Genomic DNA, 18647 nt, shown 5'->3' with positions numbered 1-18647 from the left:
GAGCTCTGGTCCCCCGATTGACAAAACAGCGTTGGACGCATACCAGTTACAGCACCAGATTATTTCTTTGGCGTGTTGCTGGCCTCCCTGTTTATCCTCCTCTCCCTTGTCTACCACCTTCATTGCCATCATTCCTATTATACTCGCAAGCGGCTTCTCTCGGCCCACTTCCACATGCTACTGGAAGTGCGCGGTGTACTCGACTGTTCTGTATTTCTTGCGTCAACCTTTGATCATTGCCTCCTTGCCTCAACTACGAGCCGGCCTCAACAATGCATTCATTAACGCCATGCTATCACCGTCTTGGTAGTCAGAGTGTCTTGGTCTCGAGAACCACGGCCCAAGCCAACACCACTGTGTCAGCAAGCAAAGCAACAGCTGCCTTGAGCTCAGCTACTAGTCGTCGCAGTCTACATGCATCACGTTGTCTAAACGACTCATCGTCCTCCACCAGCCCTCCAGCCGACTCCGCTCCCGTGAGCCCTAACCCAGAACCCCCAACGCCACCTTCAGACCCTCCAAGCAACAACAATCACAATCCAAACGATGAAGATTCTTCGAAATCGCCCCCCTCAATCCCTGCCGCCACAGATAGCATCGACATTAACACCCGCCTACCACTTTCCGCCCGCCGTCTTCGTATTCAGCAAAATGCCCAGGCCCGCCTGCGCCGCGCCACGAAACAGCAATCGGCCGCTGAGACCCCGTCGTGTGATCTCCCGGAGTCGTTTATACAGCGCAATGTACATCTATATGAGCCATTTGCGGAGCCAGACTGGGCTGTGTTTGACGAACCCAATTGGCGCTCGATGCAGGCCTCATGGCTACAACAGTTCTACGGACCGCATATAATACAAAACTGTCAATCTACAGAGAGGAACACGCCGGTTGGTGATGATGCACACATGGCGATGGAAAACTCTACTACAGATAGTGCACCTATGGGAACTGCATCAATACTCCAACAGTCTTCGGAAGCCACTATGGTGAAGACTGATGGTTCCAATGCAAATTCTCAAGCGTCGAAACTAGCCAGCGACAAAGTCTCTGCAGATTCTGCAGAAATCTCCGCTCAATCTGCAGACTTAAACACCAACACACCTGCCGATTTTACTACGGATATTCACCCATCCTCTAGAATCTCGTTCGAGCGCTACAGGCTACATTTCCTTCTTGCCGAGTGGAAAAAGGGAGAGTTGAAAAAAGCGCTGCAGCGAGACCTTGGGTCTATCGAGCGACGTACTGCTGTCGCCTCTTTAAGCGCGGCGTATGCTTTATATGCGTGGCATGTCGAGAACAAGGTGCCACCGCCTGCCTCTCTTCTCAAGACCATTGATGTCGTGCGTAAATCAGCGCCGAGTTACTGGGGCTTGGATCGTACTGTGAGAACAAAGGAAAACACCCCCGAGGACTTCTCACGTGGTGAAGACAGTCTAAACAATGAAACCGTTGAAGCTATGTCTATGCCATACATGCAGTCACCCACTGTGTTCATTCCAGAGATGATTTTACAGAAGCAACCATTCTTCCCAGAAAAGTCGAGCAAGTCTAACCCTGTGACTGATATTCTCGAGGTTGAAAAGGCCATCTACGTTGAACTCAATGCCAAGGTACCGTCGGGAAAACTAGGCAATGATATTAAGCGGCCCATTACCGTCATCGAAACATCAAAGTACGGAGGCAAGCGGTTTAGCAGGTCTCTGCTCAAACATGTGGCTACGTCGGTTGGCGCGGATCTGATCCACATTGACGCTCAGGACCTGTCTAAAGTCCTCGGCCAGTACCTCGGTCAGGACTGGGTAATGTCCCGCGGTCCCTTTTCTCTTCTAGGTTTCCGGGCAGCGTTTCTCAATGGCACCCTTGAGTTGCCCGACGATCTCGTCAACTACCTCGGCTTTAAGGATGTAAGCGCGGAACACGAGCCCGCACAGCTGGCCGAGCTCATGTTTGGCGCGACGACTAAAGATGTCGCCGAGGAAGCGTTTGAGGAAGAACTCTTAAAAATAAAAGAGGAGCCTATGGGCTATCTGCTCTCTAGCACTGATCGTTGGGGAAATCTCAAAATCCAGGCAGCTCTGGAACGTCTGCTCCACGCTCCTGAAATGAAGGGTGGTCCGAACAGACGGTCTAACAAGGTTATAGTCCAACTTGACAACTTTGTAGAGCTCAGTATGACCTTGGAAGGTGCTCTCATCATTGGTCGACTGCGAAAGATGATTGATGCCCAGTGGATCAAGGGCAAACAAATTATACTCGTTGGTACTTCTTCGGCCAGACAGCGCTCTGCTGACTACGTCAGGACCGTCAAAGAGATTGCTACCAGCGAGTGTTTGATTCCATTCAAGGCCGAACCCCGACTGGCACTTGATTCGCATGAATGGGCCGGCTCAGAAAAGATTGACTTCCTTGAACAAAACTGTGCCAATCTAATGCATGTTTTAGAGACAATATCGGAAGAACCCCTTGATACCGAGCTTCTGGAACATCAACTTCCCTTCTCAGCTCTCGTCAGCTACCATAAAAGTTTGGCTGCCCTTCGTGAGAAAGGCTGGTGGTCGCGGGAGGCCATCAAGGAGCCCCTTAAGAAACTATTCGACGAACTCCGGGATAACCTGGGGCGAGACTACGAGCCAATTATAGGGTCTGGCATTGTACCCTTCACTGAGCTGTATCCGCTTGCACGGCGCATCATTGGCCTTTACCAAAGCCCTTATGCTGTCTCTGCTGCAACTTTCTCGCAGGTTTATGAAGAGCTTGAGACAGATAACAGTCCGCTTTCTGAAACTGGAAAGAAAGCAGCGTTGGCTCAACAGTTGAAGAAAACCTCATCGCCATCAAATAAGCACAAGCATCACCCGTCGCATTCACACAAGCACCACATGCACGTGCCGCTACCAAAGCCAGGCTCTTCTGAGGCCGATCAAGCCACCAACGATAGCGACAGCGCTAATGCTGGCGCTTCTCACCCATTCAAAGCCAGCACGTCAGGCCCCATATCTCGCGGCGGCCGGGAAGTAGACTGGCAAAACCCCGACATGGCAGCTCTACCCTTGAACGGGGCCTCTTCAGGCAAATTTAACGAAAATGAGAAAAAGCTCCTGGCAGGACTAGTCAACGCGTCACTCATCAAGACAACGTTTGCCGATGTCCAAGCACCGCCGGCGACTATTCAAGCTTTGAAGTTGCTAACCATGCTGTCGCTGCAGCGCCCGGAGGCCTTTGGCTATGGTGTGCTTGCACGCGACCGCATCCCTGGTTGTCTTTTGTACGGACCACCGGGTACTGGAAAAACACTGCTAGCCAAGGCCGTGGCCAAAGAGAGTGGCGCCAACATGCTGCAAATCAGCGGTGCTAGCATCAACGAGATGTGGGTTGGTCAGGGCGAAAAGAACGTGGCAGCAGTATTCTCACTAGCCAAGAAGCTCGCACCACTGGTCATTTTCATTGATGAAGCCGACGCTCTGCTAGCCAGCCGGTCCCGCACATCGAGCATGACGTCACACCGTGAAATTATCAACGAGTTCCTCCGCGAGTGGGATGGCATGAGCTCGACAAACGCCTTCATCATGGTTGCTACCAACCGTCCATTTGACCTTGACGAGGCCGTGTTGCGTCGGCTGCCGCGCAAACTGCTGATTGATCTACCCGTACAGTCAGATCGCGCTGCCATTCTCAAGATTCTACTGCGCGACGAGCAGCTTGACCCCGATGTGTCGATCGAGGCTCTTGCCAAGCTCACACCGCTGTACTCGGGCTCTGACCTGAAGAACATGTGCGTCGCTGCTGCCATGGCCGCGGTGCGCGAGGAAACCGAAGAAGCCGACCGCCACGCCGACAACGACCAGCCGTACACGTACCCGGCTCGTCGCACACTGCGCCAGTCCCACTTTGATCACGCGCTTAAGGAGATTGGCGCGTCAATCAGTGAAGACATGGACAGCATGAAGGCCATTCGCAAGTTCGACGACCTGCATGGCAAGCCGGGCCAGCGGAAAAAGAAGACGTCAATGGGTTTTGCGATGCCGGGAGAGGACAAGAAGACTGTAGATGCTGAAGATGTGCGGGTACGCAAGACAAAGCGTGAGAAAGACCAGGCAGAGAAGAAAGAACTTTAGCATAAAAGCATAGGGGGATGGGTAGACGTTCAATTTCACCGTTTTTATCAACTACTTCGTAGGGCGCCCAACACGGCGAAACATGGGGTTAGTCAGTTTTTATACATTTGCTTGCTGTCTCTATCCTGTTTATTACTCATACGTTAGCTATCGCCAGTAGTTGATCCATATTGAAGATATCGCACTTTGCATAATGATGACATCTCTGTCATGTAGTTATCCCTCATCATGATCCCTACTCAGTCGACGGCAATATGCCCTCCGCCGCCAGCGCCTTTTTGTACTCGACCTCAGCTTTGGCCAGCGCCTCCAGCGTTGGCCTCATCATGGTCACGACAGCCGATTTACCGCCGCCTACACTATCTGCTTTCCAGCGCAATTTCTTGCCGGTCTTTTTGTAGTACTCTCTAATCTCTGTCTTCTTAGCCTCAATGACCACATTCCGCTCAGCCTCGGCTTCGTCGCCGACAGCATAGATGCGCACAGCAGACCGCTTCAGAGACTCTACTAGGTATGGTAGCTCGCCGGCACGGTCTGGGTCACCCGAGAGGAATGCCGTCCAGAACTGGTTCAGAAATTCCATAGTTGTGGCATGCGTGATGGTGCACCGCTCGGCAAGTGAAGGGGATAGGCCAAGGGGCGAGTCTGACTCCTTGAGGTCGCCGTGGACTTGGTTGCGCTTTGCAATAACTACGTCCAGGACGTCCTTTTCAGCAGCCTGACGAGCAGCTCGGGATCCAACATACATGGGCTTATTCGTATCCCCATTTGGCGCACCATTCACAGAGGCGCCGTTTGCTTCAGCTTCAACTTCAGCTTCGGTATCATCAACACCAATCATGGCATGCAAATCAAGCCCGTTGCCTGCCCTATTTGCCAACGTACCCATCTCAGCCTGGAACTGTTGCAAGACTGCTTTGGGGTCCTGCTTGGTGAATACGCTTGCATTGGATGACGGATCCATCTCCTTTTTTGTGAAGAACAAATTTTGCTCCTTGACATTGAGTATGATGCGATTTTCAGCTGCATCTCCTTGGAGATCGCGCAACATCAGTTGGTTATAGGTGCTTTCATCGAGACCCTTGGGCGCCAGAGGATCTGCATCTGACGGAGCCACATTGGCCATGATCTTTTCGCTAAGACTGTTTAAAGTCTTGACAATAGGGACATTGGCACGAGGACGCATCTCAACATCGGCGCGATTTCCAGTCTTCATGCCACCTTGATCCTCCTCATTGGCTTCGATATCGATGATGGCAGGAACCTGTTGGGTCAGCATTCTAGAGTAAAACCCCCGCGTATCTTCGGCGGCATCGTAGCGGTCGAAAAGGGCATCGCGGTTGTCGACGTCAGTTACACGCTCGCCTCGAAGCATTTTAGACAACTTGCTAAGAAAGAAGCGTGACCAAAACTCGCCTTCACTCAGCTTTGGCACATTCTCGTTGTAAATGCGCTTGACAAGCGGATGCTGCGAAAAGATCATCTGTACTTGCTCTACACTGATGTTCAGCTTCAGCTCGCCATCAACTGTGCGCGGCTTCACAGTAGACAAGACATTGTATGCGCCTTTCTTCTGGTTCGTCTCAATCGCATGGGCGCGCAGAAGAGTTGTACGTGTAGACCAGAACTGCGAGTTGAAGGCACCGTCCGATATAGTCTCAGGCTTCGTTCGTCGTGCTTCCATGTACGTCTGGTGCAGATCGCGATCTTTCTTCATGAGCGACTGCTGAAGCTCAATGTCCATTTTCAATTGGTTGTCATCGAACCATTTTGTCGAGAGGGCCTGTGAAGATTTTACAGCCGCGGCAAAGGCCATAGACCCGGAAACTGACCCGTTAGTCAGTGTTGCTGCCGCTGCCGCGGCTGCTGCTGCTGCTGCATTAGGAACCGCGGTGCCATTGTTAGGGGTTGTTGCTGCCGGCTTGGGTACGCTAGGGTCATTTGCGCGCATCCCAGTTATCAAGTTCGAGAGGGCATCTTTCACAGCATTTGCTTGTGGTCGAGCTTCGGGGGTATTGAAATGGAACAAGTATGCAACAGCGTCTCCGCCGTCTGGGCCTTTCTCGAAAATCTTCAGCATCACCTTTGGTGCGCTATCTGGAGTCTGCTGCAGGTCTGCGCTGATGGTTAGCATGCCGATTGGCGCCACGTCAAAACAGATACGCGCCAGAGTCCTCTTACTGGTGATATTTGCCACGGCCAACGACACTGTCGGTGGCCCATTTCCGGGCATCGGCGTCCACGTCACATGCTTGTTGTCGACAGTCAAGCCAATAACACCATCCTTCTTCTTGAAGGCCGCTTGGCCGGTGGGGGCTGGCATCGTGAGATTGGCCTTTGTCTCGGCTCAGCGATTCACAGCATGCCCTCTGCTGGTTCTTGGAGACCCTCTGCTACCAAGCCTTCCAAGCCTTCCAGACAATTAGGGCCAGATATCAGATGGCACCGGTAGTTTGTGCTACTGAAGCTTGCACGATCAGATCAGCGCAGGCTTGCATAAGCGATTTGGAGGTCGGAAATTTCAAGCACGGGCGTCGGCGTAAAAAAAAATAGAACAACAATGACGTGCAGAGGGCGTTGGTTGATGGAGATTTCAAAGTGGGCGAGCCGGCCAGGCGAGCCATTGTTCATTGTATTGCGAGATGCAGATTCAGCCACAGAATTCTGGGCTCGTGTTGTGGCGCTTGTGGCTGTGGAGCCAAGACACGACATGGTAGGCAAAACTAGAAGGTGTCAGTGTAACTAGTTAGTTAATCGTGTTAGTATTCATCTGACAGGTTCCTTCCAAGGCTCCAAGTCCTCCAAAACCCAGGCTTCTGTTTCCTTCTCTCGTAGAACCAGGTGGGTCCCGATTTTTTCCTCTTCAATTGCGGGGAGACTTCTCTATTCAGCCTGAAAATTTGCTTTACTAAGGGTTTGCTCTTCTTCGAACAGTTTCAAGCCCAGCTTTGCATTGAACATCTTTTTTTCTCCAGAAACGGGCAAAAACAAGGACTATTCAAGGTCACTGGAGAATAAATTTCAACTAGTTTCATGGCTACGCTAACCAAGAAAAGCTGGCCATTATTTGGAGCCGTGCTGATTGGCTGTATGTCCCCGATCCCCATTATTTTCAGTTCCACTCTGCCAATCAACAGCGCTCCCGGCCCTTGCAGGTATTGCTAAATGAAGGTAGTGGAGCGTGCAAGTACCGCACAGCAACAGCTGCACAAATCCTAGCTATGTGTGTCACGTGAACCCTAGGAAATTGAAATTGAAAAGCATAGGCGGGAATCGGGAATCGGGACCTGTGTCAGGAAGTTTGCTGGAGCTTCGGCAAGCTCGTTGTGTATTTGATGGGAGAAAGACGCCGAACAAGGCCCTTTGTTGGCGAAGAAGCAGGCAAGCTTGAGTGAGACCGTAAACTAGTATACAATGTACAGGTACACTTGCACAATCACAATATCTGCAAGCAAGCAATAGACAGATCGACATCTACCATGTACTTGTACCTGCACAGATGTCCCTCTCCCTCCTGGGCTATGCCCCCCGTTGTTTCCGTAAACCACCGCCCTCTTCCTGCCTGCCTGGCCAGCGGCAGGAACGGCAAACGGGTCAGCGGGCCCCATTCTTTACTGCACCTGCCGTCCACGCACAAGCTCAGAAGGGGCTCCAGACCAATAACAGCGCCTGTAGCATTCTCTTCCCGAAAACCGCGCCTTCCCAGCCCTCTGCCAGGCTCTCTGCCAGGCTCTCTTCCAGGCCCTCTACCCACTGGACTCTCTCTCCCTTTTTTCTTCTCGCCCATTTTTCTTAGCACACGGCATTACCCACTTCACCACCGCTGCGAGATCTCTTTCGTTCCAAAGAGCCTCGACTCAATATTCCTGGCGCCTGACTTACTCCGCCGCTCATTTGAGAATTTGTTCTTTTAGCTTCCGCTTTTTTCTTTTCTTTACTTGTCTTCTCTTCTTTTTTTGCTTTCTTTTGCAATTGCTGTGTGGTTTTCTCACCTCAGCTTCCTTCGTCTTGGTTTTGGTTGCTGTGACTCTATCCACAGCCAATATCAATCTCCAAAACTCGGTTTACCGCCGCCAACACTGAGCCTTCCCCGTCCCGAGCGCAACCCTTCGGCCGAGCCTCGCTTTTGCTTGCGCAGTAACCCCGACCACAAACCCACCCACACCTCCAATCACGCCCCATACTTGTACATCTTGACACACTTCCTGTCATTGCTTGGCCTCGTCCTCCTTCTCGACATCTCCCTCCGTCTCTCGACACAGCATATCCTTCATCATGCTGTCCTCTTCTGTCCTTCGGGCCAGCAAGGGCCTCTTGCGCTCGTCGCAACCCGCCCTCAAAGCCTTGTCCGCCCGCCGTGCTCCTTTGGCCATTGCCAACAACCTGCAGCAACGTTTGCAATCTACGATCAAGGCCTCGCCTCCCGACCCCAATGACAGCTTCCTGACCTCCAATGCCATCAGCTACATTGATGAGATGTACATCCAGTGGAAGAAGAACCCTTCTAGTGTGCATGCCTCGTGGCAGGCATACTTCAAGAACATGGAGACTGGTGATATGCCCATGTCCCAGGCCTTCCAGGCTCCTCCCACCCTGCTCCCCAATGCCGGTGGCGACATCTCCAACTTGACTTCTTCCATGGATATCAAGGACAAAGTCACTGAAGACCATCTCAAGGTCCAGCTTTTAGTGCGCGCCTACCAGGCTCGTGGCCACCACAAGGCCAAGATTGACCCCCTCGGCATCCGCAATACCGACCAGGCCAAGGGCTTCGGCAACATCAACCCTCCCGAGCTCCACCTCAGCTTCTACCAGTTCACTGAAAAGGATCTGGACACCGAGTTCAATCTGGGCCCTGGTATCCTGCCTCGCTTCAAGGAGGCCGGCCGCGAGAAGATGACTCTGCGCGAGATCATTTCCCATTGCGAGCGCATCTACTGCGGTTCTTCTAGCAGCGAGTTCATCCACATTCCCGACCGTGAAAAGTGCGACTGGCTTCGTGAGCGCCTTGAGGTTCCCCAGCCTTTCACTTACTCTGTTGATGAGAAGCGCCGTATCCTCGATCGTCTCATTTGGGGTTCCAGTTTCGAATCTTTCCTCTCTACCAAGTACCCCAATGACAAGCGTTTCGGTCTTGAGGGTGGTGAGACTTTGATTCCTGGTATGAAGGCCCTGATTGACCGCAGTGTCGACCATGGTGTCAAGGATATTGTCATTGGTATGCCCCACCGTGGCCGTCTCAACGTTCTGTCCAACGTCGTTCGCAAGCCCAACGAGTCCATCTTCTCCGAGTTTGCCGGTACCGCCAATGCCTCCGATGAGGGCTCTGGCGATGTCAAGTACCACCTAGGCATGAACTTCGAGCGTCCTACTCCCTCCGGTAAGCGCGTCCACCTGTCTCTGGTCGCCAACCCTTCTCATCTGGAAGCCGAGGACCCCGTTGTTATGGGCAAGACTCGTGCTATTCAGCACTACAACAATGATGAGGAGACCCACGACACTGCCATGAGCATTCTGCTTCACGGTGATGCTGCTCTAGCTGCTCAAGGTATCGTGTACGAGTGTCTGTCTTTCCACTCTCTCCCGAAGTACTCAGTTGGTGGCACCATCCACATCGTCGTCAACAACCAGATTGGTTTCACCACTGACCCCCGTTTTGCCCGCTCCACTCCCTACTGCACGGACATTGCCAAGGCCATTGACGCTCCCGTTTTCCACGTCAACGCCGATGATGTTGAGGCCGTCAACTTCATCTCCCAGCTGGCAGCCGACTATCGCGCCAAGTTCCGCAGTGACGTCGTCATTGACTTGGTCTGCTACCGTAAGCACGGTCACAATGAGACCGACCAGCCTGCCTTCACCCAGCCCCTGATGTACAAACGCATTCAGGCCAAGAACCCCCAGATTGACATCTATGTCAAGAAACTTCTGGATGAGGGTACCTTCACCAAGGAGGATATCGACGAGCACAAGAAGTGGGTGTGGGATACCCTCGAGGAGAGCTTCCAGAAGTCCAAGGACTACACCCCCACCTCTAAGGAGTGGACTACCTCTGCTTGGAATGGATTCAAGTCCCCCAAGGAGTTGGCTACCGAGATTCTCCCTCATAGCCCCACTGGTGTTCAGCGCGAACTGCTGGATGCCATTGCGACCAAGATCGGCAGCGCTCCTGAGGGCTTCACCATGCACAAAAACCTGAAGCGTATTGTCGCCAACCGTACCAAGTCCGTTCTGGAAGGCACCAACATCGACTGGCCTACTGCTGAGGCTCTGGCTTTCGGTACCTTGGTTGCTGAGGGCCACCATGTTCGTGTTTCTGGCCAGGATGTTGAGCGTGGTACTTTCTCCCAGCGTCACGCTGTCTTCCATGATCAGGCTACTGAGGACCAGTACACTCCTCTGCAGCACATCTCCGAGGACCAAGCCAAGTTTGTCGTTTCCAACTCGTCTTTGTCCGAGTTCGGTGTTCTCGGCTTTGAGTACGGTTACTCTCTATCTTCGCCCAATGCTTACGTCATGTGGGAGGCCCAGTTCGGTGACTTTGCCAACAACGCCCAGTGCATCATTGATCAGTTCATTGCTTCTGGTGAGGCCAAGTGGATGCAGCGCACTGGTCTCGTGATGTCCCTGCCCCACGGTTACGATGGCCAGGGCCCTGAGCATTCCTCCGGACGCCTTGAGCGTTTCCTCCAGCTATGCTCGGAGGACCCCCGTTTCTACCCCTCGGATGCCAAGCTGGCCCGCCAGCACCAGGACTGCAACGTCCAGATTGCCATGATGACAAGCCCTTCCAACCTGTTCCACATCATGCGTCGCCAGATGAACCGCCAGTTCCGCAAGCGTAAGCTCCTCTCACACACTTTGAATTTTATTAGCGTCTGATTGCTGACAATTGATCCCAAAATATGTAGCCCTGGTTATTTTCTTTTCCAAGTCCCTGCTGCGTCACCCCCTGGCCCGCTCTGACATTGAGGAGTTCCTGGGTGACTCTCAGTTCCAGTGGATCATCTCTGATCCCGAGCACAAGACTGGCAACCTCAAGTCTAATGAGGATGTTGACCGTGTCATTCTCTGCTCTGGTCAGGTCTACGCTGCTCTGCACAAGCACCGTATTGACAACAAGATTGACAACGTTGCCATTACCCGTATCGAGCAGCTGCATCCCTTCCCTTGGCAACAACTTAAGGAGAACTTGGATTCCTACCCCAATGCTAAGACTATTGTTTGGGCCCAGGAGGAGCCTCTGAACGCCGGTGCCTGGACCTTCACCCAGCCGCGTATCGAGACCCTATTAAACCAGACCCAGCACCACAACCGCAAGCACGTCATGTACGCTGGCCGCAACCCCAGCGCTTCGGTCGCTACAGGTATGAAGAAGATGCATCTCAAGGAGGAGTCCGATCTCCTAGAGGCTGCCTTCTCGGTTACCCAGGACAAGCTCAAGGGTGAGTAAACACGCTAGCAAGTACCGTACTTGTATCCCCTAGCTTCGCCGTGTAACCTAGGATGCTTCTTTTGCGTTATGTTCTTCTTCCCTCGCTCTCTCCTACATGCGCCCACATATACCCAGGGCAGCGGTTTTTTTCCTCCGTCTACTCCTTTATGTACTAGTCTCTCACTCTCACTCTATCTCTTTCATTCTCTGTTGTTCTATTGTGCTTTTATCTAGACTTCTTTTCTATTTCTCCCTTGTCTCTCCTTCCCGTCCTTTGCATACCACATTTTTACGAGTGTGGTAATGAGACTAGACTACAAAATCGATGAATTATGCAACCCGATGTGGTGATTGAAGACATTTTGAATGTGTTTAAGTCTATGTGAATATTTTTAATTTTAATGAAAGACACAGGTCTTTCCATGACGTCAGATCAATGTTGATGAAGAAACTGCCCATGGGCGCACAACTCCATCATCGCCAGTCGTGACAAGCATCTCCTGCACACCCTCTTGTGCATTTGCATCATTGTCAAACCGACGACACCACGTGATGTGGTTGATCTCATAGGCGCCGTGAGCCTGTTTATATGACGTAACTACCTTCCAACTTCCTGGGCCGGGACTTTCAACATCAACCTCGGCCGCACCCTCACAAGCAGCAGCTGCAAATGCGGTAGTTGCCTCTTCCTCATAGACCACCACATGGCTGTCGCTACCGGTTGTCGCTACGCGGCCAGACAGAGCACTCCATGATGCGGCGTAGATTTCACGCGTATGAGCCTGTGGGAGAATAGCAACACAGTTCCATGTCTCGCGAAGAGCCCGGCGCATAGTGTTTGGGATACTTCCCAACGCACCGCCAAATCCGCCAGCTGAGCTTCCGATATTCTTAGACCCTTCACTTGCGTCGTCTTCCTCTTGGAGTTCCCAGATGCGTACAGTCCGGTCGGCCGAGAAGGTCAGTAGGCGCGGGAACCGATCGCCATCACGCGGCCGCGCTTCCCACTGCATGCCCCATACCGTTTCGGTGTGACCCTCGAGCACAGAGACACAAACCCACTCACCGTCGCCATCTTCACGCCATATGCGTACGGTATTATCATAACTAGCGCTCGCCAGTACATCACTGGCGTATGTACGGCGTGTGTTGCGACCGGGAACATCAGGGCACCAAGAAACGGCCTTAATGTCGCCCTCGTGTTCATTAAGAACGGCCACAGTCTCCCATTCATCATCGCCTTCGCTGGCACCAATATCTTCCCAGATCCATAGGGTCTTGTCGCGGCTGCAAGTGGCCAGGTATACACCTGAAGGTGAGAACTGCACTGATTTGATTTCCGAATCGTGGCCCTCAAGAACCAGGGTGAACTCCCATTCTTTGCTACCATTGTCATCAGAGCCACCGGTGCCTGCATCAGCACCCGAGCGGATGACCTCGCGCTCTAGGGAAGTCTCATCTTCATCGCCATCTTCCCAGCGCCATAAGCCGGCAGTGGAATCAAAGCTGCCAGTTGCCAGACACATGCCATCCGCCTCTAGATTTGGCTTCCATGACAAGGAGCGAATTGATCGGCTGTGGCCACCACTCAGTGAACTGTGCTTAGTCAGGGTAGACAATGAGAAGATGGTGACGCTTTTAGCATGGGCAGTGGCTAGCAGTGGCAGAGTCGGGTGCGGAATTGAGCACCATGCACGCTCGTAGAGATCAGGAGAGAAGCTAGGCAAGGGTGAAATCTCGGTCTTTCTCGTTGACAGGGACTGTGACTGAGATAGGGGAGGGGCAGCTGCGGCAGCCATTTTGTGAGAATGCGGGCGGTGAGGAGCGATTTTACCGGCGAATAAGTGTTGTGAGTTAATAACACAATATGTCATCAAGTAAAATCGGGGTGTGAAAGAGAAGCAGCACACGGGCGAGGACGTCTGAACCGCTTCGTTGAGGGAGGGGTGTATGGTACTGTGAATGATTGCTCAGAAATATCTAATGAGGGACTGTTGTTTTGAAGAGAAAAGGAAGACGCTATGTTAGGGTTTAGGGTGAGCAGACTCCACTTAATTCCAGCCCTTTATCCAAAAACACAACATGGGGCGAGGAGGAGCTCTAAAGCTCAGACTGTTGTCTCCAACCTCCAACTTCTTTGGCGGCGGCGGTTAGATCACTCATAACAGCATGTGAAGACGTTCTCAAGGCATTAGGAGGCTTAGAAGGAGATGACGGTAGTACATACATGTGCAACTGCTACAGTCCAGCCTAACCAGGCTAGCCAAATGACAAGATTGATGCAAGCCTGCATTTGCATGTGAAAACGCAGCAAAGTACTACAAGTAGTCTCATGACCCCTGCTCTCGGCTTTCTGCAACTGCCCTGTGAATCATGCCTCCACTGGCGCCCGAGTTTACTTCCTTCCCATCTTATGTATTTGGTAGCCAGCCAGAAGCCCCCACAGTAGGCTACGGATGGAGCTCTTGGAGAAGCAAGAGGTAGTAGTGCCGAGAGAATATCTAAAGCTTGGGCAATACTAATACATAAGCATGTAAAAGCAAATAAGAGTAAATAGTTAGTCAGTTACTTGTATGTACACATAAGTAGTCAACCATAGGTAGTTCACTGGAAGAAGATCAAAGCCATGCATGGACATGGGCCTGGGCATGGGGCTAGGTAGCACTGGGAAGGAACTGATGAAGAAAAGGACTGTCTGCACCTTCCGCTTGCAACATAGAGCGGAAATCCCCTCAGCGCAGAGGCCGAGACAGTTGTTCATTAGTTAACACGTAGTTAGTAGCACATGCCATATATGTTGGCTCACATGTATTTGGCTTGCTGGCTTTTGTGGCTTACAAAACCAGCCCCGGCACGTCGTTGACTAGCTGTCCGCCGTATAAGTGGATGACGCAGGTTATGTGCCGCTTTGCCCTTGTTCAGCAACTACTTTCGCATTGTTGGACAGCCCAAGCCGGCCCCTCTTTCTTCCTTTAGCGTGGGGTATAGAACTAACAAGTCTTGACTGGTTGTTCATGTCGAGCCCTACTTGGAACGATGCACGTGAAAAACGACAGCACATATGGTTGTATTATGTAATTGGTTGGAGAAAGTTGACGGCCCGAAAACCAAGAGCTTGTAGCTTCTCTTTTATGAAGCTTCCGTTGCTGTTGTAGTTGTAGTTGCAGTTACAGTTGCAGTTGCGACATGCTCCCTTCCTCTTTCCGTTTTGCCGTGGTCGTTCTCTTTTCTAGTCTTGCTCGGACCTTCCGCGCTTGCTTGTCTTGTTTGTCCTGATACAAGTAGCAACTACAACCTGTACTCGAGAGTCTAAACCCTCTAGAAAACACAGCAGTTGCTCTTGTTGCTCACCCAGAGTGCTGGACATGTCTTGATCGAAATCGTGGCCACATGTTGTTTTTCTTTTTCTTCGCAGCCGCACCCCTTTTGTCTTCTTTCATCTCTCCTCCATTGTCTCCTTTTTTGACATATTGATAACTTGCTTCTGCCTTGATATATTTTCTGAGACTCACTATTACCGACCGAAATGTCACCCTCATATCATGGCGGCTCCATGTTTGGCTCCAAACCCAGCTCCATAGCTCAAAACAACCCCCGTCCTCGACACTATAAAATTACTCCTCGCATTCCAGGGCGTTCAATGTAACTCTTCCCTTCCCCGGTCATAAAGCTGGATAAATCGCTGGTATCGGTCCGTTTAAGAGAGGAGACAGAGACGCTGAACTTTAGGCTATTAGCCGTCATCCTGCTTGGCTATGTTCCCCCATGTATGGCAGTTGAATCTGTGGAAAATCTGGGGAAGCTAGTGCGGAACAGAGTAGAGTGTCTTTTGGCTGATGATGGTATCTCGGGTCTAGGCACATCTCTGGCCTTTTCTCCTGTGCTCTCCCAACCAAGCGGGACTCAACTTGAACGTGCACTGTTCAGTGTGCCCCGATGTGTATCCCAGACATCCCGCGATCCTACTGTCTCTGTCCTTGAATACTCCCGAACCCTCTTGTCCTTTGGCCCCTTTTCTTCTATCCTGTCTTCTCTCTGGCCCTATGACTACCAGCCTACCCTGAATCATTGCCTTTGATTCATGTACATCCCCCCCATATTTATTCGGCCCTTTCCAACTTACCCAACTTGTATCTCCGGCTCCTGTCACGATACTCCACTCCGGGGTATTGCGGGTCACAAACCTTCTCATCATTGCTCGTCCGGTATGTCCACTTGCTAATATGATGCAAAAAAACTATAACTAGGTCCTTCTTCTTTCTCGTTCTCACTCTTCTCGGATCTCTCTTGCTCATCAGGCACGGGTTCTTCTTCTCTTCTGAGATCTCCAGCCATTCTGATTCCTCTGCTTTTGCTTCTGTCTCTCGTCTTCAATCCTCTTTGGTCTATCCTCTATCATCTACAATGGTCTTCTCCAAGACAGCTATCGCTGCTACGGCTTGGGCTCTGGCTGCCACTGGTGCCCTAGCTAAGCCCGTTAACCACAAGCGCGCTGACATTGACTCGTTTATCACTACTGGACGTCCCATTGCCCTGTCCAAGCTGCTCTGCAATATTGGCTCGTCTGGATGTTCCGCCCAGGGTGCTAGTGCCGGTATTGTGGTAGCTTCGCCTTCCAAGTCAAACCCTGACTGTAAGTTGAATATACTATCGGCTCCTCCTCTACACAAGGGTGCTGGCTAACTCATGGCTTAGACTGGTACACTTGGACCCGTGATGCGGCTTTGGTCCTTAAGGAAATCATTGACAATGTCAATACCGATACAGATCTGCTGCTGCCTGTTATTCAGGATTATGCTACCTCTCAGGCCCAACTTCAAACTGTTACAAACCCGTCGGGTACATTTGCCACTGGTGCAGGCCTCGGTGAGCCCAAGTTCTACGTTGATATGACGCAGTTCACGGGTGCTTGGGGCCGCCCCCAACGTGATGGTCCGGCCCTGCGTGCTACAGCGCTCATTGGTTACTACAACTATCTCCTTGACAATGAGCTATCCACCGACTGCAAACTGTGGCAGGTGATTCAAAACGATCTCAACTATGTTGCCCAGTACTGGAACAACACTGGTTTTGATCTTTGGGAAGAAGTCCAAGGCTCGTCGTTCTTCACGGTTGGCGCTCAGTACAGAGGTAAGTAAAGCCGTAGGTGAAGCAAAGAAAACATATACTAACCCTACTCTTAGCTCTTGTCGAGGGTTCTGCTCTGGCCGCCAGACTTGGGAAGGCCCACTCTGGTTATGATGCTGTGTCACCCCAGATCCTGTGCTACCTCCAGACCTTCTGGTCCTCGAGCAAGGGCTTCATTGTCTCCAATGTGCAGACTGGCACTAGCCGGACTGGTCTAGATGCCAATACTCCCCTGACGTCTATCCATTTGTTTGACCCTTCGGCTGGCTGTGATGACGCGACTTTCCAACCCTGTTCGCCTAAGCAACTGATTACCACCAAGAAGTTGGTCGACTCGTTCCGCTCTGTCTACAGCATTAACTCAGGCAAGGCCGCCGGCACTGCTGTTGCCGTTGGCCGCTATGCTGAGGATGTCTACTACAATGGAAACCCTTGGTACCTCTGCACTCTGGCTGTCGCTGAGCAGCTTTATGACTCGGTCATTACTTGGAAAGCACTTGGCTCCATCACCGTCACCTCGACCTCCCTGCCCTTCTTCACCGACCTGCTGCCGTCGCTGACTGCTGGCACCTACACTTCTGACTCGGAAACCTTCAAGTCTATTATCACAGCGGTCACTAACTACGCCGATGACTTTGTTGGTGTTGTCAAGACTTACACGCCCTCTGACGGTTCTCTTGCCGAGCAGTTTGACAAGTCCAGCGGTTCTCCTCTTTCTGCTCATGACTTAACCTGGTCGTATGCTGCCTTCCTCTCTGCCACTGAGCGTCGCGCCGGTACTATTCCTCCCAGCTGGGTTGGCGCTTCGGCTGTTTCTGTTCCTGGTACCTGCACCCCTACCACTGTCACTGGAACTTACACTGCTGCTGCCAACTGCGCTGCTCCTGGTGCTGGCGGTGGCAACTCGGGAGAAGGCGACGACGGGTCCAACGATGCCAAGCTCATCTTCAACGAGTTGGCTACCACCTACTTTGGCGAGAACATCAAGGTTGTTGGTAACACGTCCGACTTTGGATCGTGGGATCCCGCATCCGGACTGGCTCTGTCGGCTTCTTCTTACACTGACAGCAACCCGCTGTGGTCTCTGACCACCTCCATTCCCAAGGGCAGTGGTCTAGAGTTCAAGTTCATTCGTGTCGGCTCTGATGGCGGTATCACATGGGAGAATGGTAACAACAAAGTCTTGTCGGCTGGCGCTTCCACCTCTACTGTCACAGTCAGCACCAGCTGGAACGGCGCTTACAGCGTTTCCAGCTCGTAGAGAGGGGATTTTGTGATGAAATGTGGGAAATAAGGAGAAGAAGGGGGTCAGGAGGAGGATTGTTCAGATAGGGAATGAGTATGAATAATATGAACATGAATGATGGCAATATTCAAGTTGCACAAAGCAAGTGAAATGTGCAGATGATGTTAGTTTGAGTTTGAGGTTGATTAGCCTGTCTACTCGAAAGGGAATCCCGTCACATGACAGAACAACTTGAAGATGGATGGATTGCCAAGATTGTTTTGCAAATCTTCAGCCTTCAGAAGTCCTTGCCATACGGTAGAGCGTCTTGCGACGAAGTCGAAAGGCTTAATGCAACTACAAGAGAATCACGGTAGTTTACGAATAACTTCTTAGAGTTTGTATCAGATAAAATGTGGCCAACCATGGGTATCCTCAACTTCAATGATCAATGACCTCAGAAAAAAGGGGTGGAATATAGCGGCCGCAGCATATTGGTCAGTCTCCCCCAGGTTTTCTCCCCCGCGCCGCTCAGCCACGAGGGCGAGCATGCGCAAAGTACAAACGAAATCCCGGATAAGGCCAACCAGCTGACTTGTTCTGGGAACTGTCGATCGGATGACACCACGGAATAAAGTGGCTCCATAGAACGATCGAACTGCCATCTGCGTTCGACCCTGAAACCAAACAAGAAAAGAGGGACGAACCCTTCTTCTCAAGTTGTGGCCAGGGGATCACAGGGCAC

General features: G+C 51.8%; 5 protein-coding genes across 5 annotated transcripts; 3 read left to right on the top strand and 2 right to left on the bottom strand.

The window, feature by feature from the left end:
- Positions 1 to 272: 272 nt before the first annotated feature.
- BROUX77_003116 (uncharacterized protein) lies at positions 273 to 4115 on the top strand (the record flags this gene model as incomplete). Its single annotated transcript, XM_073747732.1, has 1 exon — positions 273 to 4115. The coding sequence occupies one exon, from the start codon at positions 273 to 275 to the stop codon at positions 4113 to 4115; it is 3843 nt and encodes a 1280-aa protein (XP_073608198.1).
- A 235-nt stretch (positions 4116 to 4350) lies between these two features.
- On the bottom strand, positions 4351 to 6438 carry BROUX77_003115 (uncharacterized protein; the record flags this gene model as incomplete). Its single annotated transcript, XM_073747731.1, has 2 exons — positions 4351 to 6230; positions 6297 to 6438. The coding sequence occupies 2 exons, from the start codon at positions 6436 to 6438 to the stop codon at positions 4351 to 4353; spliced, it is 2022 nt and encodes a 673-aa protein (XP_073608197.1).
- Positions 6439 to 8390: 1952 nt separating this feature from the next.
- BROUX77_003114 (uncharacterized protein) lies at positions 8391 to 11568 on the top strand (the record flags this gene model as incomplete). Its single annotated transcript, XM_073747730.1, has 2 exons — positions 8391 to 10956; positions 11027 to 11568. The coding sequence occupies 2 exons, from the start codon at positions 8391 to 8393 to the stop codon at positions 11566 to 11568; spliced, it is 3108 nt and encodes a 1035-aa protein (XP_073608196.1).
- Positions 11569 to 11978: 410 nt separating this feature from the next.
- Positions 11979 to 13349, bottom strand: BROUX77_003113 (uncharacterized protein; the record flags this gene model as incomplete). The annotated part of the gene is made up of 1 exon (XM_073747729.1): positions 11979 to 13349. The coding sequence occupies one exon, from the start codon at positions 13347 to 13349 to the stop codon at positions 11979 to 11981; it is 1371 nt and encodes a 456-aa protein (XP_073608195.1).
- A 2605-nt stretch (positions 13350 to 15954) lies between these two features.
- BROUX77_003112 (uncharacterized protein) lies at positions 15955 to 17938 on the top strand (the record flags this gene model as incomplete). The annotated part of the gene is made up of 3 exons (XM_073747728.1): positions 15955 to 16183; positions 16246 to 16680; positions 16734 to 17938. 3 exons carry the CDS (start codon positions 15955 to 15957, stop codon positions 17936 to 17938), a joined length of 1869 nt encoding a protein of 622 aa, XP_073608194.1.
- Positions 17939 to 18647: the final 709 nt, after the last annotated feature.

Source organism: Berkeleyomyces rouxiae (genome assembly GCF_048999995.1).
Source record: "Berkeleyomyces rouxiae strain 22BRR77 chromosome Unknown BrBRR77_ptg000002l, whole genome shotgun sequence".
NCBI classification, from domain to species: domain Eukaryota; kingdom Fungi; phylum Ascomycota; class Sordariomycetes; order Microascales; family Ceratocystidaceae; genus Berkeleyomyces; species Berkeleyomyces rouxiae.
This window is presented reverse-complemented; position numbering and strand designations above follow the sequence as displayed.